The sequence below is a fragment of the Jaculus jaculus genome, chromosome 4 (assembly GCF_020740685.1).
Source record: "Jaculus jaculus isolate mJacJac1 chromosome 4, mJacJac1.mat.Y.cur, whole genome shotgun sequence".
NCBI classification, from domain to species: Eukaryota; Metazoa; Chordata; class Mammalia; order Rodentia; family Dipodidae; genus Jaculus; species Jaculus jaculus.
In genome coordinates this window covers 158,103,824-158,127,634 of record NC_059105.1, presented here as the reverse complement: position 1 = coordinate 158,127,634, position 23,811 = coordinate 158,103,824, and the positions used below count along the sequence as shown (strand labels likewise).

The following is a 23,811-nucleotide window of genomic DNA, read 5'->3' as shown; positions in this document are numbered from 1 at the left end:
GCAACTTTTTGACATCTGTGTTTCCATTCAACTTAGGGAAAGCTGAGAATATAAAAAAGTTCTCATCTTTTCTTCTAGTATGGTTACAGATTGTTTTTTTTTTTCCGCGAAGCTCTATGATGCATAAAGACAATTTGGGGTTCCTGTGTGTACTTCCAGTGATGAGCTAGCAAGAGGATCACTTGATCCTTAGGAGCTAAAGAATAGCATGGACAATATGGTGAATTGCAATCTCACAACAAAACAAAACAGAAAGAGAACAAGGACTATTTGGCATCATCGGTCAAAATTGTAGCCCACTGGTTTAGTAATTCTATCAGAAATCTATACTGAAAAACAAAATCTTCCATAGGGGCTGGGGAGATGACTCAGCGAGTAAAGTGCTGTGCACGCATGGGAAATGTGCTTGGTTCCCAGCATCCGTGTGAAAAGCAAGAATTGACAGTGAGCGTCTGTAAACACAGGGCTGCAGGGGATTAGGGTGGGGGGGAGACAGGAGGCACACATCCATCTGTGGAGGCCACTGGCTAGTCAGTCTAGTCAAGCCGGTGAGCCTCGAGTTCAGAGACCTCACCTCAACGACAGAGGAAGACACCTGACATGGATCTCTGTCCTCCACAAGCATGTGCATGTGCACACACACACACACACACACACACACACACACACACACACACACGCTTACATATATGCACAAAGATATGTGTATAAAGATTTATTTTGTGGCTGTCCTAAAACTGTAGCAAACCAGCCTCAGCTTCCCAAGTGCTGGGATTAAAGTATGCCACCATGCCTGGCACATATGTATATATTTTGACAGAGAAAAATGTCCACTATCTTTTTAAAGAAAGAAAGGAAGAGAGAGAGAAAAAAATGGGTGCACCAGGACCTCCAGCCACTACAAACAAACTCCAGATGCATGTGCCACCTTGTGCATCTGGCTTATGTGGGACCTGAGGAATTGAACCGGGGTCCTTTGACTTTGCAGGAAAACACCTTAACCAGTAGGTCATTTCTTCAGCCCTATCCATTACATATTAGAAGAAGATATACAGTACAAACTTGAGCTAGGGAGATGGCTCAGCAATTAAAGGCACATGTGTGCAAAGTCTGCTGACCAGAGTTTTGACTCCCCAATATCCATGTAAAGCCAAATGCACAAAGTGGTGCATGCATCTGGGATTCATTTGCAGCAAGAGGTCATGGCATACCTATTCTCTCTCTCTCAAATAAATAAATTTACAAAATAAAGTATAATCTAAGAAAAGCACATATATAGTTCTATTTTTCAACATACATCTTTAATAGAAATGTGGTATTGGGAAATAAGAGCATTGATCTTTTATTTTTCTGATAATTTTTTTTGAGACAAGATCTTGCTAGCACAGCCTAAAACTTGAAATTCTCCTGTCTCTGCCTCCCAAGTGTTAGAATTACAGATGTATGCCACTATGCCCAGCTTATAACTTAAATTTTAACATGCTGTTATTATTTTAAATTGTATGTGTGTATATATGCATATGTGTGTATATGTTTTATGGGCATGAGCATGGTGTACATGTGGCAATCAGATGACAACCTCAGGATGTCAGTCCTTGCCTTTCACATTGTTTGAAACAGGGCCTCCTTGTTTTGCTGCTGAACACCAGACTATGGCCCATGACACCAGCCTCGTTGTCCCATGAGCTTCAGGACTCACTTGACTCCACCTCCCATTGGTATAGGTGTGACAGGTGATCCACTTGCATCCAGCTTTACGTGGATTCTGTAGATCCAAATTCTGCTTGTCAGGTTTGCCACAGTAAGCACTTTTAACCACTGAGCCATCTCCTCAGCCCCTCTTATTCCTAGTTTTCAGAAGTAGATTAAAAGAGAAAGACCACATACACTAAGGACATTTCTAGAATTACAAAGAATTGAATTTCAATCCTTAAAGTTCTTTTACCTACATTCAAGATTGCCAGGTGCCTTTCGGGTTTCTTCTTGCTCTCTGAGATGTTGATTCATAATTCTCAATTGCCTAAAGGAAATAACAAAACTATAAATCTAAGACTCCTAAGCCCATTAGCAGTATATATTTGATAGCTCATCAAAAAAGACAAATGCTACACAACAGATCATCAGAAATCTATCTCATGCCCCAAAACAAAAGGTAAAAGCTAGGTGAACAAAACCATACTATTGTCGGGCCCTAATTGTGTGTATGACTAAGGACTGAATGCACAGCCTCACACAGGCTAGGCACATGCCCTCTAGATCCCCTGCCTAGCTCGCTCCCTCCACCCCCTCTATATATATAATAAAGTCGTAAAAGTTCTTTAAGCGGTCTAGATATAAATCCTTTGTCAAATATGCATTACAAATATCAATCTGTTGTTTGCCTCTTTCAAATTTAGTAACAGTATCTTTTGAAAATCAAGTTTTAAATTCTGAATTTCAATGTCTTTAGTTTTTCTCTTCTTTGGAGGTTTTATTTAAGAAATTCAAGATTACTAGAATTTTTTTCTATGTTTACTTCTAGTAGATTTTAACTTCTATATAAAGATTTGTGATTAATTTTAAGTTAACTTTTGCATACTTGTAGGAGGTAAAGGTTGAGATACATTTTTTTTAGCACTATATGACTTTAGTAGGGTCTTAACTTTTGAGGGGGTATGTTGTAGGTAGGCAGACCTTAGGCTTATTTTAAAGAAAAATGAGGTAAGTAAAAGAATGATCCCACCTTCTGATTTCCTAGTAACATTAGAAGGGAAAAAGTTACTTCCTGCTGACCAGAGGAACAAAGTCCTCGGGTCTGGAGAGCTGTCAGTCACTACTCAGGTCAAGAGACCACCCTCACCTACATGCCAAGGAGTTGTGAAGAATCCGTATTCCTTTAATGAGATGATGTACTGGACCTCCCAATAGCTCCTCCCATGGCAAAGTTGCTTGCAGACCCTCACTACTAAGTCAGCCTCCTTTTCTGAGTTCTAACTCAAAAAACATAACTTTTTCTTTAGTTTTCCCTTTTCTTCTTTGGATGTGGGTGGAAATCCTACTCATGCTTACCCTTTGGGACTTACCCTTTGGGACTTTTCCCCCTTTATATTCCCAGCTCCAAGTCCCTCATCTGACGATACCCTCTTTCTTTCTCATGGGAAATGTTCCCACTCTCAGGAGTTTTTTTTTCATATTTTCCTTAATAAAATATCTTCTTTTTAAATTTTATATTTATTTATTTGAGAAAGAGAGAAAGAGGGAGAATGGGTACACCAGGGCCCCCAGCCACTGCAAATGAACTCCAAACACATGTGCCACCTTGTGCATCTGGCTAATGTGGGTCCTGGGGAATCGAACCTGCATCCTTAGACTTTGCAGGCAAACACCTTAACTGCTAAGCCATCTCCCCAGCCCAATAAAATCTATTCTTGCCCTCCTCACTTCCTTATTCACATTCCTTAATTCTTTGGTATGCAACATGAACTCAAGAGCCTTGGACACTTGAATCTAACCCATCTGGGCCAAGACAAGTACCATCGTGCTCAAAATCCCTTAACACACTGAACTATGAACAGTACCACTGTAAGGGGAAAGGGGGAAAAAACAATTCAGTCCTCATATTACTTAAGCACTAGGGGACTCGAATATCTTTGACTATGCTGACTGTTCACTTTTTGCTGTTGCTTTTAGTAGGGCCTTCATTATAGTTTTTATTCTCTCTCTCACTTTTTGAGCTCACCTAACTTTCCTTTCCTTTTACTCCTTTTTTTTTTGGTTTTTCAAGGGTCTTACTCTCCAACCCAGGCTGACTTGAAATTCACAGTTAGTGTCAGGGTGGTCTCAAACAGATAGCGATTTGTCTATTGCTGTACCTCTGCCTCCTGAGTGCTGGGATGAAAGGCGTGTGTCAGCATGCCCGGCTCCTTTTCCTCTTTTTAATAACACTGTCTTTCTCTTTCTCAACGTCTTTTCTCCATCTAAAAGAGATCCTATCAGATTGTGGGACTGTCTTAAGCTTTCCTTGATTTTCTTTGGGTGATTTTGTCTTATTAAGTGTGTTCTTGATCCACCTTTGTCCTGGATGATGTTTCTTTTGAATGTCACATACAGACTCTCCTGTGTTTCCTTCTTATGGGTGTTAAGACCCCAAGTCTTAGCCTTCCTGTTACTTCCCTTGGTGATCCTTTCTCAGGTTCCTTTTGTAGCTACTCTTCCTTTGTTCTTTTCTTATAAAGCTACTAATCCCCACAATCCACCCTTCACCATGTTCACATTCTATACTTTCTTAATTAATTTGCTACTTATGCTGATAACATAGCACTTGCTCTTAACATTCGCCTTCTCCAGTGCCTGTAACAAGCTTATACCCACAGAAAACGTGTTAAGTGAGGAGTAACTCCATTCACACTTCTAGCTCAGAGCTTGTTCTTATGCTTCAGACTTCACCATTTCTCCACATAGTCTAAATGACACAGTCAGTATGCCTAAAGTTTATCTCACTGACTCTCCCACTGCCTCTCCTAACTTACAAAGACAAAAAGAAAAAAATAATCAAACAAATGTACTCTTCCTTTGGTTATTCCTGTCTACAAGAATTGTATTAATCTATCAAGTTATCAAAATAAGACTAAAACCTTAATGTCACACTTAACTCCCACTTTATTTCTGTGATATACTTAGGTCACTAATTATTTTATATTTGAGTCTACATCAGGAAGTGGTCATGAATTCTTAGTTGTCATATAACTATTAAGGCATATTCTAGGTTGATGTTTTCAATGGAGTATCCCACCCCTAACCTCCATCCAGGATATTAGAGAACATGCTGGGGAGGGGTGATTAAAACTAACAGGGAACTAGAGGTATTTAGTGGGTAGGGACCAGGAAAGATAAACACTGGACAACTGAGTTTAGAGTATCACCTAAGAACTATGCAGTTTAAAATTCCCCCAATACCAAGATGCCATAGAAAATGTTCCTCGCTATTTTTCTTTAAGCCACAAGATGGCAATAAACTTCAGGAAAACATATAGTTTTAGCTGGGTGTGGTGGCACACGCCTTTAATATCAGCGCTCTGGAGGCAGACATAGGAGGTTTGCCGTGAGTTCGAGGCCACCCTGAGACTCCATAGTGAATTCCAGGTCAGCCTGGGCTACAGTGAGACCCTACCTCAAAAAAACAAAATAAATAAATACAAATAAAAACATGTAGTTTTAAGTTTTAAAACAAGTGTTTCAAGCAACAGAAATAAGAACCATTGAAATTTCCATGGTGACAATGTTAAGATAATATTTTGACACTAAGTTCTGGTATGCTTAAAAATCAAATTATGAGGACTTAAGTCAGTATTATTCGAAGGTAAACACAGCAATTCTATCTTTATCATAGGTATGTCACATATTGAGTCATATCTTAAAGTGAAGGCAATCCTGGATCCTGAGTCACAGATGAAAAAGAAACTAAAGCGACCCATGTTAGCACTTTTACATTACTTTCCTGTGTATACACTACCAACTAAGTAACAATACAGGTAAAACAGGTGGCAAAGTAAAGGAAGTGTTAGAGAATACTAGACATCTTTGGAAAATGAGAACAAGGCAGAAATATGGCAAGATTGCAAATCTGTTTTTCTTATGCAGTCCCGGATATCTCACCTGACATCTGGCTGCAGAATACCTTGGCCTATGAACAAAAATATTCAAAGAGCAAGTCTTACCTTCGTAAATGAGCATTTTCATTTCTCAATGGCTGCATGGCCAGTGCTATTTCAACTTGAATATTTGTGTGTCCATTTACTTCTAGAAGCCCAGATATACATGATTCCAATTCTGTTACCAATCTCTGAGTTTCTGAATCCTCTATAAGGCATAAAATCAACATTTTAAAGTGATTTCTAATACAAATCCCATTTTCTTTTTCCCTGCTGTCTACACTGGCTTACTCAGATAGTTCTAAAGAAATTAAATAAACTAAAGATTGATCTTAAATAAGAGAAGAGGGCTGGAGAGATGGCTTAGCGGTTAAGCGCTTGCCTGCAATGCCTAAGGACCCTGGTTCGAGGCTCGATTCTCCAGGACCCACGTTAGCCAGGTGCACAGGGGGGCGCACGCGTCTGGAGTTCGTTTGCAGTGGCTGGAAGCCCTGGTGCACCCATTCTCTCTGTCTACCTGCCTATTTCTGTATCTCTCTCTCTCTCAAATAAGTAAATAAAAATAAAATATTTTTTTAAAAAAACAACAAACACAGGCTTGGGAAATATCTCAGGAGATAAAGCACATACTTGAGTGGCAGAGTTGGTATCCCCAGTGCCCATGTAACTGCCAGTGGGTGTGGTGGCCTGTTTGCAATCCCAGCACTTGGGAGGCAGAGATAGGAGATCCCCAGGGAAAACTGGCTAGATTAAGCCAGCAAGCTCTGGGTTCAAGTGAGAGACCTGCTTCAGTAAACAAAGGGAGAGCCCTTGAGGAAGACACCTGTCAACCTCTGGCCTCCACATGAGCCCAAAGGCATACCCAACTCTCACACATGTCCCCCAAAAGTAAGAATACAACAGGCAGAGCTCATTTCCTTACTAGCTCGTGACACGGCTACATGGAAAATAACACAAACCCCATGTCAATTATTGTCAATTTGAATGAGAGCTGAACAACAAGACACTGCTATTTAGCACAGCAGCATGTTACAGAAAATATAAAGTACTCATCTACCTTGTTCTGTTACCAGGGCCTTGAGCTCTCCCAACAAATACTTTACAGTTCTAACTTTGTCAGCAGCGTAGTTCACATTTTTTGCCTTCTGTACATCCTTGGCTATTTTTGCATCTTGAACATGTATGTTTGAATACTTTCCTTCATTTGTGGCCTCTCCAATTTGTTCTTTGGCACACTTTTCTTCATTAGTGGCCAAGAAGGCTGGGTGTGATTGAGTGGGTCTCTGGTGTGTCTGACTGTCCGGGAAAATTTCTTTTCCATGAGATTGAAGCAGAGACATATGTGTTTGCAAACACTTCAGAAGGTCTGCTTCTTTAGGGACTCTTTGTTGTGGTAGAATCCAATTAGCAAGACTCAGCTGCTGCCATGTTGGAATAGCAGCTCTGCCAGTGTGGGGTGAGCTACAGGGAACTCCAGGATGGATACTGAATGCATTCCTGGGAGCAGAAGGATAGTTTGCAGAAGTTGTTTGACCTTGTGATCCAAGCTGGTTATCACCATTTGTCTGTACTTCCTAAAGCAAAACCAGAGAGGAGGAAAAAAAAAAAAAGTATGAATACTCATTTATAGACTGTCACAAACTCAAATCAGTAATATCAGAAAATAACTTTCTAATATTAGAAGCCAACTTTGTGATATTTCCAGCTTAAAACTAAGCTGGGGCTCTCCTCTGTACAATAAAAACTAGCTTTTTAAAAAGCTTAAGTACTTAGCAATATGGTAACACTATAAGGATATAGCTAAAATAGATTGTTTATAAATATCATGCATGCTTTAAAGGCATTAAGATTTAGTCTACTTTTGGACTGAAAACATTTCCACTTTGGGAAACTGCTCATCATACAAAAAGCTGCTGCATGGGCTGGACAGATGGCTTAGTGGTTAAGGCACTTGCATGCAAAGCCTAAGAACTCATGTTCAAATCTCCAGCTCCTATGCAAGCACAGGGATGCAAGCGTGCAATGTCACACATATGCACAAGGGGGCACACACATCTGGAGTTCATTCACAGAGTGGCTGAAGGCCCTGACATGCCTCTTTCTCACAAAATAAATTTAAAAAAAAAGCTTTTGCAATAATCTGTTGGGCTAGGAAAGTAGTAATAATAATGTGCTTGCCTAGCATGTGTAAGTCTCTGGGCCAAATCCTTTATACTACAAAAGACATACATATATATACACACATACATCTATATTATAGTAATGAAGTAAAAAACTGTTACTTGCATATCTAACCATAGGGGCATAGTTACTGCACAATATATATGTATACAATATGGCTCAAAGTTAATTTTTTCTTGATTTAAGAGAAAAATGGTCATAAAACATAGCTACTCTTCCATAAAAGGTAAATATTAAAAGTGGGGTGTGGTGGTGCACGCCTTTAATCCCAGCACTTGGGAGGCAGAGGTAGGAGGACTGCCATGAGTTTGAGGCCACCCTGAGATGACACAGCCTGGGATAGAGTGAAACCCTACCTCGAAAGACAAAAAAAAAAAGGCAAAAATTAAGAGAAATATATTTATAATAGCATATTAAATGAAAAAAGCAGCATATAAAGCAGTAAAACTACAGCTTATTCTAAAAAGAAGTAAGCTTAACAAACAGAAACCAAAAGCTACACAGAGATTAAATGAGTGGAAAGCCCACCATACTAGGGTATTAACTGTGGTGGGCATGGTCAGTCTTTTTCCTCCTGATTCTTCTCTTTTCTTTCACGACTGTCCTTAATAAAGCTTTTCTAGTTAAAAAAAAAAAAAAAAAAAATTGGTCTTTATACCCTAGTGCATTCAGATGTGGAAAAATGCAATACTCCAGTCCTAAGACGACAGTGTCTCTAAGCAAAGCATCACTGTTGGGGGGGGGGAACACACGCCAACTATACCCACACAACAAACCACTGGGGAGCAGGACTGCGGCTGGGTTGCGTGGATCGGGCCAGAGGTGCAAGAGCCATGACCAGGGCACGATGTTGCCTGAGATTCTAAAAGAAGTAGAAAACAATCACCCACGTGTCACACTTCTATACAGTAACAAAGCAATTTAATCACAGTTGACAGTCAAGCCAGTCTTTAAAAATCTGTGTACTAACCAGAGCCAGGCATACTATGGCAAGGGACAGCAGGAACTCCATGAGGGTCATTCTTTGCAGGCAAGTTATTCATCAGTGACATTTGAGTTTGCACGTGCTCACAGAGGGCTTGGTATATCATTGGTGAGTACAACCTATAATCTTGCAATGAACAATTTTGTGCTAAGTCTGCTGTGTCTCTTTCACTCCCAGAAGACGCTTCATTAGGAATCTGTTTCTTATTTGAAGAGACTAATGTGGAAAAAGAAAAATGCAATTCTTAAACATGATTGTTCAGAAACCTTTACTGTATCTTAGGGTTTGCAAAAAGGATCTTCAGATGTTGTTCAACTGGTCAGCCTGGCCTAGAGCAAGATCCTACCTCAAACAAACAAACAACAACAACCGATATAAAGCCATACCTCTTTATTTTAAAAAGAAAGCAATCTTTCTCTTACTGGGCCCCTTGTGCAGTTCATGCTATTAGGGGGAGATGTAATAGAAAGGACAAAATACAATTCTATGCTTTGACAGGAAAAAAGATTTTTTAGATCAATCAGTAAGAAAAGTAGGCAAACAAAATATATTTAAGAGGCTAGAGAGATGGCTCAGTAGTTAAAGGTGCTTTCTTGCAAAACCTGATGGCCTGGTTTTGATTTCTCAGTACCCATGTAAAGCCAGATACACAAAGTGGCACATGTGACTGGAATTCATTTGCAGTGATAAGAGGTCCTGGCATACCCATTCTCTCTCTCTCTCTCTCCTTGCAAATAAAATAAATAAAAGTTTAGCTTGGCATGATGGCATATGCCTTTAATCTCAGCACTTGGGAGGCAGAGGTAGGAAGATTGTTATGAGTTCAAAGCCAGCCTGAGAGATGAATGCTGGTGCTCAGCTCACTTGTATTTTCATAAGCTGGAGCCTTCCATAGTTTTGCCCTTAGGGCACCTTTCCTACTTTCCAGGTGAAGATCAGCAAGTTTCTCTTTAATGTCACTCATCTCAATTGCAGCTGCTTTCTCTGCAAAGGGCCTTGTCTACATCTGCATGCTAGGTCACACTCCTTTCCTCACCAAACTCCGTATTTTATCAACCTCAATAAATGCCTAGATGTGATGCTGTCTTGAAATTTCTTCGGCCAAACATGTAAGTCCATTACTTTTGAATTCAGCCTTACTCAGATTTTCAGGACACAGGTAGAATGCAGATTTTTATTTGCTGGGATGTAACATAAATGACCTCTAGACCAGCTCCCAGAGTTCTTAACCCTGTCTAACCCTGCGTGGGCTGGGCCTACTGACTGCATTTCTCTCAGCACTGTGGTCTTTCTCACTCTTGTACACTAGCTTGTTGAGCTGTTTACACCATTCTAAAGCTTCTATACAGCCCACAGCTCAAAATTCTTCCAGTCATACTGCAAAACTGCTCCAAAGGCCTATGAACCATATAACCAGGTTTACACAGCAATAATCCTATTCCTTGATATCAATTTCCACATTATTTATTTATTTATTTATTTATTTATTTATTTATTTTTGGTTTTTCGAGGTAGGGTCTCACGCTGGTCCAGGCTGACCTGGAATTAACTCTGTCATCTCAGGGTGGCCTTGAACTCATGGCAATCCTCCTACCTCTGCCTCCCCAGTGCTGGGATTAAAGGCGTGCGCCACCACGCCCGGCCTTCCACATTATTTTTTTCTTGTTGTCACAAAACACATGAAAAAAGCAACTTAACATAACAATATGGGCAATCTTTGCTGAGTTTATAAAGAGCATAAGAGCCAGGCGTGGTGGCACATGCCTTTAATCCCAGCACTCAGGAGGCAGAGGTAGGAAGATCATTATGTTTGAGGACACCCTGAGACTACTGAGTGAATTCCAGGTCAGCCTGGGCTAGAATGAGACCCTACCTCAAAAAACCAAAAGAGAACATAGCACCACTGTAGATCAAACAAAATCTCTATGAATTATTGAAAAGTGACTCATGAAGTCATTCAACACAATTATTAACTTAATAAGTAGATTAAAAAAACAAACTTTTAGTCAGGTATAATGACTTAAGCCTACAGTTACAGATACTTGGGAATTGTGAGTTCAAGGCTAGACTGGGGTAGCATTGTGAAAATTTTTTTTTTCAAAAACAAAACCAAAACAAAAAAAAAATTTTACTGTCAGAATCACATTAAGTTTGACATAGTTGCCTTTTTTTGCATGTGTATGCGGTATGTGTATATGTCCACATGTGTATGGGTACACGTGTACGTGTGCATGTACTTTTGTGTATATGGAGGTCAGAGGTTGACATTAGGTGTCTTTGCTCTCCACCTTACTTTACCAAGGTATCTCTCTCAGTAGAATCCAGGCACTGTTACTTCAGCCAGCCACCTTGTCCAGAGGAGCCTATCTTTGCTCCCCAAGTGCTGAGATTACAGACAGGCCACCAAGCCTATACAGAATTTCCATGGTGCTGGGAATCTGAGCCTTGGTCCTCACACATGCACAGAAAGCTCTTTACCCACTGAGCCACTCTCCAGCTCTTAAATTTTTTTTTTCTTTAATTTATTTGCAAGTGGAGAGAAAGAATGAGATTGGGTTTGCTAGGGCCTAGTGGGGCTGCAAATGAACTCAACATGTCTGGATGCACTTTGTGCATCTAGCTTTATGTGTATACTGGAGAATTGAACCCAGTCAGGCTTTGTGAGCAAGCACCTTTAAATGGTGAACCATTTCTCCAGTCCTTTTTTTTTTTTCATTTATTTTTATTTATTTATTTGAGAGTGACAGACAGATAGAGAGAGAGAGAGAAAATGGGCATACCAGGGCCTCTAGCTACTGCAAACGAACTCCAGAGGCATGCACCACCTTGTGCACCTAGCTTCTGTGGGTCCTGGGGAACCGAGCCTTGAACCAGCGTCCTTAGGCTTCACAGGCAAGTGCCTAACTGCTAAGCCATTTCTCCAGCCTTTTTTTTTTTTTATGATTTATTTTTATTTATTTATTTGAGAGCAACAGGCAGAGAGAAGGAGGCAGAGAGAGAAAGAGAGAATGGGCGCACCAGAGCTTCCAGCCACTGCAAATGAACTCCAGACATGTGCACCCCCTTGTGCATCTGGCTAACTTGGGTCCTGGGGAATTGAACCTCGAACCAGGGTCCTTAGGCTTCACAGGCAAGCGCTTGACCACTAGGCCCTTTCTCCAACCCCCCTTTACTTTGAGATAGGGACTCACTATGCATTTCAGACTAAACTCAAACTTGATGTTATGTTGCCTAGGCTGGCTTTAAACCTCCAATTCTCCTGCCTTAGCCTCCTGAACATTACTATTAGAGACATTCACTACATTACCCAGCATTCAGCAAATTTCTGGAACTGCCTCTCAGCCTCATTACTCAAAGAATGCATCAAAATGGGCTCACTTAACTCCACAGACATTCATGATTAAGTAGATTCCTGAGAGGAAGCACACAAGCAGGTTGTGCCTTAAGAGATAGTTAGCAAAAATTATCAAGATAGTGTTAAAATTGAAATGATACATGGATCCTACTTAGTGTGCTATAACAGGTTCCCTTGATTATTTCACTTAGGAAGAGACTGAAGAGAGAAGTGCTAGGTATAGTTTTTGAATATTGCTGAACACTATAATGATCGAGCAAAACCTTCTGTTGATTAACAAAGCCAACTTCCCACTCATATAGATGCAAATGATTTCCTTTCTGGACAAAGCTACAATTTAGTACACTAAGAAAACATAAATAGTTGAGTCAAAATCAAAGAGTTTTCTCTTGGAAGGCATTTACCTTAGGAATCAATAAGTCAATAAGAACTAACTTATTATAATGCAACCCTAAAGAAGATTGTCCTATGGAGTAGGTCATTCCTTCTGAATATGAGCTTGTTTTTTTTGGGGGGGGGGGAGTTCTCACTGGTCATCCTGCCTCAGTCTCCCAAAAAGCTGAAACTACCAAGCATCAGACACCATATCCAGTTCCTTTCGGAAGTGACTGACAGAAACTAGTAACATGATACGCATTGTCAGGCACATATATTCCCAATGAGGTTTCTTTGTGGAAAAGTGCCATGCATACTGGAGAAATAGGGCCTTTCCTTTCAACTGGGGTCCCATAAATAGGCCTCTGAACAATGAATTAAGAACACTTTTTCTGCTGGGCATGGTGGCGCACGCCTTTAATCCCAGCACTCAGGAGGCAGAGGTAGGAGAATTGCCAAGAGTTCGAAGCCACCCTGAGACTCCATAGTGAATTCCAAGTCAGCCTGGGCTAGAGTGAGACCCTACCACGGAAAACCAAATAAATAAATAAAATAATTGTTTTAAAACTATATGTTATAACTTGTTAACTATTAAGTTGACCTCTGGTCTTCCCCTTATCCCCAATGTTAAACAAAAGAAACCACAACTGAGGTCTGGAGACCTGGCTCAGGAGTTAAGGTACTTGTGTGCAAAGACTAATGACCTGGGTTTGAGTGCCCAGTACCCACAGAAACCAGAATGGCACATGCATCTGGAGTTCATTCACAATGGCAAGATTCCTCAGTGCATCCATTCTCATTTCTTCTCTCTCTGCTGAAAATAATCAAATATTTTTAAATACCCTCCACCCCACAATGACTGAGCGCTGCTCTCACAACTCAAAACCCACAACCCCATGGTGAATACCAGCAATCCCCCTGAGGAGTGCCTCAGCAGAATGGGGGCGGGGAGATGATGGCACCAACATATGATAAGTCCATACAAAGTTTCTACTTAATAAAAATGATAATTAAAAGAACAATTGAGTCTGATGTGGTGGCGCATGAATTTATTCCCAGAACTCGGGAGGCTGAGGTAGGAGGATTGCCATGAGTTTGAGGCCACCCAGAGACTACAGAGTGAATTCCAGGTCAGCCTGAGCTAGAGTGAGACCCTACCTCAGAAAACTAAAAACACTTTTTCTTATAATGCCAGAGAAAATATTTATTTTAGGCTTAGTGAGCCAAACAGTTTTTGTCACAACTACTCAACTTTACCACTGAAGCACAAAAGCAGTCACAGAAAATACATGAAGAGCCGGGCATGGTGGCGCACGCCTTTAATCCCAGCATTCAGGAGGCTGAGGTAGAAGGATAGCTGAGCATTGAAGGGCAGCCTGAGACTACCTAGTGAAAATACATGAATAAATTAACTACATTCTATTGCAATAAAACCTTGTTTACAGAGCTGGAAAGATATAGCACTTGCCTACAAAGTCAAAGAACCCAGGTTCAGTTCCTTAGGACCCAAGTAGGCCAGATGCACAAGGTGGTACATGTGTCTGGAGTTCATTTGCAGTGGCCATGGCCCTGGTGTGCCTGTTCTCTCTCTATATATCTGCCTCTTTCTCTCTCAAATAAATAAATAATAACAATAAATTTTAAAAGCTTTATTTACAAAATAAATGAACTAATATTGCTTATAAAACAAAACTAACTATAGTAAATAGACCTTGATTAAAACTGATATTGTAAGACAGAAATTATAAGTCATACATGTGATTTTAAATTTCAAGTAGCCACATTAAAATGTGAAAGGGAACCAGGCTGTGGTGGCACACAACTTTAATCGCGGCACTTGGGAGGCAGAGATAGGAGGATCGCCTGAGTTTGAGGCCTCTTAGGCCTCGCTGAGAATACATAGTGAATTCCAGGTCAGTCTGGGCAAGTGGGCTAGAACAAGATAGTACCATGAAAAAGCAAAACAACACAAAACAAAACAAACAAGAGTGAAAAGGAGCTTGGGTGTGGTGGGGGAGGGAGGCCAGGCAGAAGTAGGAGGATCACCATGAGTTCAAGGTCACCCTGAAACTACAGAGTAAATTCCAGGTCAGCCCAGGCTAGAACAAGACCTTACCTCAAATAGCCCAAAATAAATAAAAAGTGAAAAGGACATATACATACACATATATAAACACATACACATATACTCTTGATATTTTATTGAAATAAGTGCATCCAGGGCTGAGGCTATAGCTCAAAGGTGGGGCACCTGTCTGACATGTGCAAGGCCCTGGGTTTGATCCCTGGCACCACAAAAATAAGTAAATAAATGTGGCCAACATACTAACATTTCAACATTCGATAAAGAGATTTATTTTTTTTTTGTATTAAATGGTCTATATCCAGCATATATTTTCCACAAAACACATCTCAAATCAGATGCCGAGTTTTCATCAGAAATACCTGATCTATATTTACACTGAATAAAATTTATAGTTGAAAAAGCAGACTCATATGCCAAAAGTTATTCCAAACATGTTAAAAGTTTGGTAATTACATCAAATGTAAGCTTTCAAATTTATTAAATTAAAATTAGTGACAAAAGCCGGGCGTGGTGGTGCATGCCTTTAATGCCAGCACTCGGGAGGCAGAGGTAGGAGGATTGCTGTGAGTTCGAGGCCACCCTGAGACTACAGAGTGAATTCCAGGTCAGCCTGGGATATGGTGAGACCCTACCTCGGAAAACCAAAATAAATAAATAAATAAAATAAAATAAAAAAATAAAATTAGTGACATTAAAAACTGGTTGCACTAGTCTTATTTTAAGTGCTCAGTAGCCACATGTGACTAGTACTTACCCTCCTGAACACTGTAGGTCAACATAATGGGGGGCTAAATGTGCTGGTCATCAAGGGAGAGGAAGGCTGATTCAGTCCTTCTTCCATTATGTTCTCAGCCCTTTTGCATCTTGATCTCTTAATAGTCAGGGCTATCGCCTTGGATTTTCTAAACTTCACTCCTCATGCTAAATATAAGCATGCGCTAAAGTGCTGGCATTTCTGGCCCACCTGAACTAGCTGAGCACACTTGGAATTTCCTCTGTACTCTGACTTGGTTAGTATACAATGTGTACGTGTGCTGACACATCACAAGGTACTCCATAAATGTGTACAATTACGTGTTAGTTTTAAAAATAATTCTGGGCTGGGGAGGTGGCTGTCAGTCAAGTGCTGGAGCTGCATGCATGAGGACCTGAGCTTAAATACCCAGCACCCACGTGAACAAATTAATTCCTCCTGTGACTTTTTCAACCCTAGTAGAAGAGATAACATACTCAAAACATGCTTATTTTTCCAAAAAATAAAAAGCCGGGCGTGGTGGCGCACTCGGGAGGCAGAGGTAGGAGGATCACAGAGAGTTCAAGGCCATCCTGAGACTACATAGTGAATTCCAGGTCAGCCTGAGCCAGAGTGAGACCCTACCTCAAAAAACCAAAAAAAAAAAAAAAAAAAAAAAAAGCTTATTTATTTTTAATTTTTAAATTTTTTATTTTTATTTATTTATTTGAGAGCAACATACAGAGAGAGAGAGAGAGAGAGAGAGAATGGATGCACCAGGGCTTCCAGCCACTGGAAATGAACTCCAGACATGTGCGCCCCCTTGTGCATCTGGCTAACGTGGGCCCTGGAGAATCGAGCCTCGAACTGGGGTCCTTAGGCTTCACAGGCAAGCACTTAACCACTAAGCCATCTCTCCAGCCCACATGCTTATTTTAAACTGTTTGCTGAATTACTACACTTAAGTAAGTCAGCAAAGTTATGAGGACATAAAATATTGGCTGTATTCAAAGTCAATCACTAGCAGGCTTTCTTTACCTATCCAGTATGGAATTTTACCTTTAGTGTCCTATATCCTGGCTATGAAGTATAACATTAGTTCATGATATATACATATAAAATAATTATTATGAGCCGGGTGTGGTGGCGCATGCCTTTAATCCCAGTACTCGGGAGGTGGAGGTAGGAGGATTGCCGTGAGTTCGAGGCCACCCTGAGACTACATAGTGAATTCCACGTCAGCCTGGACTACAGTGAGACCCTACCTCTAAAAACCCAAAAAAAAGGGCTGGAGAGATGACTTAGTGGTTAAGCGCTTGCCTGTGAAGCATAAGGACCCCAGTTCAAGGTTCGATTCCCCAGGACCTACGTTAGCCAGATGCACAAGGGGGCGCATGCATCTGGAGTTCGTTTGCAGTGGCTGGAGGCCCTGGCATGCCCATTCTCTCTCTGTATCTCCCTCTTCTCTCTCTGCCTGTTGCTCTCAAATAAATTAAAATTAAAATTAAAAAAAAAAAGGGGCAGGTAAACAAAGATGACTATATATACCTTCTACATGTCATGCCATGTTTAACCTTTGACCTGCAAATCCAGTCCTTCTTCCCACTTTTCTTAGGAAATGACAAGCCAAATGACTACTTAGCACAGAGAAGCTGACTAGTGAACGACACACAGCACACACACACATATATATATACCTGAACAAAAATATATTCACTGTTTCAACAGTATAATCCTCATAACATAGGTAAACCTGCAGAATTAAGAATTATCTTTAAATACATAAGAGGAAAAAAATGCTTACGTATTTCCTTTCGAACTATAGATGGAGCAATATGTTTTTCATGTCCTTTCTTTTTAGATCCACAGTTTTTGCCTGCTAAAGGTCTGGACTTATATCTATTTTCTGAAAATGGTATTTCTGAACCTATTAATAATGAAGACAAAATTTTGTTAGCATTTCAAAGAACTACTTCATTAAGAAAAGGTAATGAGCAAAGAAGTTGAAAAGCTAAAACCTGAATCTTCATTTCTCAAAATATCCCGCAGCAAAGAAGCACAGCCGTCAAGTCCGTGTGCAGTTTCACTCTGTAATTAGAAAGTCACTTATAATATATTTGTATGTAAAACTTGCAGTGTGGAAGATGAAGTATAGTTTGTAGCTTTAAATACATTTCTTCATAAGGAATTTATTATTGGTAGAAAACATGACATAACATAAACCCGTCACACTTTCTTGGTGCCAGACATACTTATCTCTGCACTTTAGTCCCACTTCTTAGCTTTTAGTTCAGACAAACTGAAAGAGCTGTTTCATTTTAACCTTACCTGACTTTCTGAATCAGAATGAATGGGATAGCCAGATTCTGCATTAATACGTGCTGTTTTTCTTAAATTAATCCTAGAAAACAAGATTAATAGTCTTAAAAATAATATGACATGAACCCTAGCCCTATTGTTGCCTGGTTAAATATATATATTATACCCACCAAACTGCCCTGTAATCAGCACTTTTAAAAATGTTTATATCCATATATTAATGCTACTCTCACTTTTGGTTTGAGAATCTGCTCTTTTCAGATGGCGGTGACCACTGGAGTAACTAAAAAGTCACCATAGTACCGAGGAAAAAATGACAGTAGAGTGTTCATCACTGAGATTTCTCTATCACACCCTCCAAAACTCAGGGTCCATTGCGGAAGAAGTGGCAGAAAGAATGTTAAGAGCCAAGGGAAGGGTAGGACTGCTTACAATGCACTCTTCCAGACACAAAATGGCCTGGATATCCATGATCTCTCAGTGTCTGACACTATCTATACAAGACCCTCATAATGGAAGGAGAACATGATGACATCAAAATAGGAGATGAACTGGAAGGAGAATGGGATTTGATGGAGGGTGGATTTGAGAGGGGGAAATGAGAGGTGGGAGGAAATGATCATGGTTTTATTGTCTATACGTATGGAAGCTATCATTAAGTACAAAACAACTTGTTAATAATAAACATAAAAAAGAGGTAAAAAGTTAAAGCGAACATGAATATTTTCTCAAAATACATAAATAATAATCAGTTTCTTTCTACCAAAGATTGGAAAAGAAAGCTTATATAACCACACACAAAATGGACAGAACATTATATATATACCTTTTACTTCGAGAGTGAGAGGCAGAGAGAGAGAGAGAGAGGATGGGTGCACCAGGGCCTCCAGCCACTGCAAACGAACTCCAGATGTGTGCACCCCTTGTGCATCTGGCTAACGTGGGTCCTGGGGAATTGAGCCTCGAACTGGGATCCTTAGGCTTCACAGGCAAGTGCTTAACTGCTAAGCCATCTCTCCAGCCCAACATTATGAATATTATAAAGACTGTTAAACACTAAAATGAGTGACTCAGCTACGTATGAAAAGTCATACCACAACTTGTGAATGGGGAGACTCATCTATTTTTCTGGGATAGGCAAAATCGAACCTAGCCCAAAGACCAGAAGCTTTTTTCTAAGATGATCTGCAGTTACATACTTTTACAAATACTCACCCCTTCTTTCCATTTGTTAACTTAGCAGATCCAGGCTGTCTTCCTGAAGATAACACCTATGATGTAATGTATTACAGTAAATGCATACATATTTTTCTATTATATTTTCAATATGCCATTTGTTATGACCCTGAAGTAGACTGCACGCTTTTTTGTATTATTTTTACTGCCAAACTGCAACTTTTAAGTTCCTATCCCCTTTTCCCCTGCCCTTGGCAACCACCATCCTTCTTTTCTATAAATTTGACTACTTTAGAGATCTCATCTAAGTGGAATACTATGCCCTTTTGTTACTAGAATTTCTTCAAGCTTCATCCATGTTGTAGTGTGATACAAAATTTCCTTTCTTTGATAAGACTGAATATTCCACGTATGTATATATAGCATACCGTTTACTTTTTTAAGTTTTATTTTTATTTATTTATTAGAGAGAGAGAAAGAGAGGGACAGAAAGTGAGAATGGGCGCACCAGAGCCTCCAGCCATTGCAAACAAACTCCAGACACATGTGCCACCTTGTGCATCTGGCTTACATGGGACCTGGAGAATTGAACTGGGATCCTTGGGCTTCACAGTCATGCTCCTTAACTGCTAAGCCATCTCTCCAGCCCTATTTACTTTTTATATGTGAGATATACCCTAAAAATTCAAAACTGTAATTTAATCCCTGTATGTTGCACTTGTTCTATATAAATGTGAAGCAAGCAGCACATGTATTTGTTTCTTTTTATTAATTTTTTTATTTTAAATTAAAAACATTTTTTGAGGCAAACCCAACAGACTGACTTTTTTTTCTTTTTCTGTTTTCTTTTCTTTTTAATGAGAGAGAGAGATTTGGCGTGGCAGGGCTCCAGCCACTACAGTCAAACTCCAGCCATGTGCACCACCTTCTGCACATGTGCAATCTTGCACATGCATCACCTTGTGCATCTGGCTTACATGGGATCTGGGGAGTCAGACATGGGTCTTTAGGCTTCACAGGCTAATGCCTTAACCACTAAGCCATCTCTCCAGCCCTCTTTTTTTTAAAAAAATATTTTACTTGTTTGTGAGAAAGAGGGAGAGAGAAAGACAGATAGAGAATGAGAATGGTGCACCAGCTCCTCTAGCCACTGTAAATGAACTCCAGATACATGTGCCACCTTGTGCATCTGACTTACGTGGGTACTGTGGAATCAAACCTGGGTCTTTAGGCTTTGCAGGCAAGTGCCTTAACCGCTAAGCTATCTCTCTAGCCCCTGTATGTTTCTTAAGTCTATTTTTTATCTGAAAAGAAAACTGACCTGTCATTTTAAGCCAGAACTACCTATTACAGTTATATTTGGGTGAAACGAAAACCTTGAACGTGTTCTGAATTCCCCACATTCTGTGCAACACATAGTTTAAGATCCAAAAGCATTGGGGAGAAAATTAAGTGGGAGAATGCTCGACCAGCAAACACAGAGCCGTGGTTCAACTTCCAGCACTGCCAAATAAATGAAAAAAAAAAAAAAAAACACCTCTCTTCATAATTCTAATTCCATTTATGTAACTTTTAGAAGGTTAGACAAGACATAAAAACTCTGCCCTACTTTACCTATATCTCATTTTCCTGTTCTTTTTAAACTCATAACAGTGAGGGTTTGTTGTAAAGTTTTCGTGTTAAAAATAATATGAAGCCAAGCATGGTGGCACATGCCTTTAATCCAGCACTCAGGAGGCTACAGCAAGAAGAATCATTGTGAGTTCAAGGCCACCCTGGGCTACCAAGTTCAGGGTGACCTGGAATTCACTATGTAGTCTCAGAATGGCCTTGAACTCATGGCAATCCTCCTACTTCTGCCTCCAGAGTACTGGGATTAAAGGCATGTGCCACCATGCCCAGCCTCCCTAAACAACATTTCTTAAGAACAAGATTGTTCTCTAAGTATAATTATAAAATTAGGATGTTAAAATTTAGTATAATTTAACCTATAAACTTATTTACAAGTTGCAATTATCCCAATATTCTCCTTTAAAGAAAAAAAAAAAAAAGAAGCTAGTTCATGTTTGATCCAGGATCACAAGTTACATTAAACAGTCACAGTTCTGAAGTCTCCTTTAATCTGGGATAGTTCCTTAGGCTGACACCATCCACCACAACTTATTTAAAAGCATTTAAAGAACAGAGGTCAATTATTTTACATAGTATTCCCCTGGACATGTAGATTGACTGTTTCCTCATGACCAGACTCAGGTTATGCACTTTTGGCAGGAATACTACAATAAATGTGTCGTTCGCAATATAAATAGACATGCCCTGTTGCTGGTTATATAAATTGATTTAAGATGGTGTCTGGCAGGCCTTTTGCTGTTAAGGTTACTATTTTTACTTCTATAATCATTAAGCATTTTGTAAGAAGATACCTTGACACTAGGTACATATCTCAGTCTTTAAATTTTCACCTAGTATTTTGTGTATCCACTGATGGTTTAAGTCAATTATGAAATGGCATTAAAAAAAATTTGTTTATTTTTATTTATTTATTTCAGAGCGACAGACAGAGAGAAAGAGGCAGAGAGGGAGAGAGAATGGGCACACCAGGACCTCCAGCCACTGCAAACAAACTCCAGACATATGCACCACCTTGTGCATCTGGCTAATGTGGGTCCTAGGGAAATGAGCCTTGAACCGGGGTCCTTAGGCTTCACAGGCAAGTGCTTAACTGCTAAGCCACCTCTCCAGCCTGGCATTTTTTTTTTTTAACAAACCATTCCTTCTACCTTTATTAGTTGGTACTTAACTATAAATGTAGAACTATAACAGCACTTTTTCCCAGTTTGTTCATTTGTTAAGGTCAATTCAGCGGGTTATGTTAAGATCCATTAGCATTATTTTGATGCTCAAATTGTCCCAGATTTAATCACTGGGAACCCCTTCAAGTTAGTTCCTTTATAATTTTAAAAACTCCTCAGAATTTTCTGAGCTCATCCTTTAAGACTATCATAAAAATATTTAACATAAGGCTGAAGATGTATTAGTAGTTAAGGTGCTAGCCTGAGAAGCCTAAGAACCCACGTTCGACTCTCCAGGTCTCACAAAGACCAGACGCACAAACTGACACAGTGCACAAGGTCGCACATAAGCACAAGGTGGTGCATGCATCTGGAGTCCAACTGTGGCGGCTGGAGGCCCTGGCATACCAATGCTCTATGCATAATAAATAATTTTTTTAATACATTAATTTTTAAATTTTATTTATTACTAGAGAGAGAAAGAGGCAGAGAGAGAAAGAATGGGCATGCCAGGGCCTCCAGCCACTGCAAATGAACTCCAGACACATGTGCCACCATGTGCATCTGGTTAACGTGGGTCCTGGGGAATTGAACCTGTGTCCTTAGACTCTGCAGGCAAATACCATAACTGCTAAGCCATCTCTCCAGCCCCATAATAAATAAATTTTTTAAAAGGCCAGTCTGTTGAGCTTGTCTCAAAAAAATAATAATAACCTGAGTTCTATGTGAACAAGGTACAGTATTGACTATAGACAGAATGTCACTCATTTCTGTAGACCTCATTTTACATAACCAAAACTTTATACCTACTGAATAGCAACCCCGTTCCTCTGACCCTGGCCTCTCCAACTACCTTTCAATTCTCTCCTTCAGAGTTTGACTACTTCAGATACTCACAAGAGTGATATTGTAAATTATTTGTCCTTCTAGGAATTTCATTTAGTTTGGCTCAAAGTTCATACTGGTACTGCATATGGGAAATTTCTTTAAGGCAGAAAACCCATTGGATATATATGCCACATTTTCTTTTCTTTGCTCACTAATTTGTATATATTTAGGTTGTTTCCACATCTTGGATATTGTGAATGATGCTACAGTATGACTATGCAAATGTCTCTTCAAGGTTCTGATTTTAATAATTTTGGATAAATACCCCAAAATGGAGCTGGATGGGTCATATGAAACATCTACTTTTGTTGTTGTTGTTTTGAGGCAGAGTGTCACTCTACCCCAGGCAGACATGGAATTCATTCTGTAACCCAGCCTGGTCTGGATCTCATGATGACCTCAACCTCCTGAGTGCTGGGATTAAAGGAGTGAGGCCCATTTTGAAACGGGTCTCACTATGATGTTCAAACTGGCCTGAGACTCATGACCCTCCTGACTCAGCTTTCCAAGTGCTAGGATTGCAGATGCATACCACCACATCTGGCTTATTTTTAGAGAACTGTTCATATATTCCCACCAAGATTGTGTAGGAGTCCCAATTTCTTCACACCCTTCACTATTACTTGTTCTGTGTTAGGTAATATCCCACTGTGTTTTTTCATTTCTATTTCCTTGATGATCAATGTTACTAAGCAACTTTTCATATACATGTTGGCTATTTGTCAACTATATGTCTTCTTTGAAGGCCTAGTCAGACCATGTTTGTGGATGGTGGGTACTGGGAATCAAACCCAGCATATGTATATATGCTAGGCAAGTACTCCACCAACTGAGCTACACCTGCAACCCAGGCTTACTTTGTTCATTTTTTAAAAATTTTATTTACTCATTTATTTGAGAGAACGAGAGATAAAAAGGGAGAGGGAGAGAGAAAATGGGCACACCAGGGCTTCCAGCCACTGCAAACGAACTCCAGATGCATGCGCCACCTTGTGCATCTGGCTTACGTGGATCCTGGGGAATCGAACCGAGGTCCTTTGGCTTTGTAGGTAAACACCTTAACCACTAAGCCATCTCTCCAGCCCCACTTTGTTCATTTTCTAATTGTTTAAAGGCACTGTCTCACACTGTAGCCTAGGCTCACTACATAGCTCAGGCAGGCTTAGAACTGAACTGATAGCAATCTTCCTTTCTAAGCCTTTTGAGTGCTGGGAGTCACACTTGCCTTTGAATTGTAGTTTCTCTATCTATTTGGATATTAACTTTTTGGTGTATGTATATGATGCGTATA

General features: G+C 40.0%; 1 protein-coding gene across 1 annotated transcript in view; it reads right to left on the bottom strand.

Moving 5' to 3' along the window:
- Ccdc14 (coiled-coil domain containing 14) overlaps positions 1 to 23,811 on the bottom strand; it is a 39,811-nt gene that overhangs the window by 12,567 nt on the left and 3,433 nt on the right. Inside the window, exons 2-10 of the mRNA XM_045146651.1 lie at positions 18,880 to 18,935; positions 17,674 to 17,746; positions 17,364 to 17,433; positions 17,150 to 17,272; positions 8,782 to 9,012; positions 8,579 to 8,673; positions 6,688 to 7,204; positions 5,697 to 5,838; positions 1,950 to 2,020 (exon numbers count right to left, since the gene is read on the bottom strand). Coding sequence (XP_045002586.1) covers positions 1,950 to 2,020; positions 5,697 to 5,838; positions 6,688 to 7,204; positions 8,579 to 8,673; positions 8,782 to 9,012; positions 17,150 to 17,272; positions 17,364 to 17,433; positions 17,674 to 17,746; positions 18,880 to 18,935 — 1,378 coding nt within the window. The remainder of the gene's footprint in view (positions 1 to 1,949; positions 2,021 to 5,696; positions 5,839 to 6,687; positions 7,205 to 8,578; positions 8,674 to 8,781; positions 9,013 to 17,149; positions 17,273 to 17,363; positions 17,434 to 17,673; positions 17,747 to 18,879; positions 18,936 to 23,811) is intronic.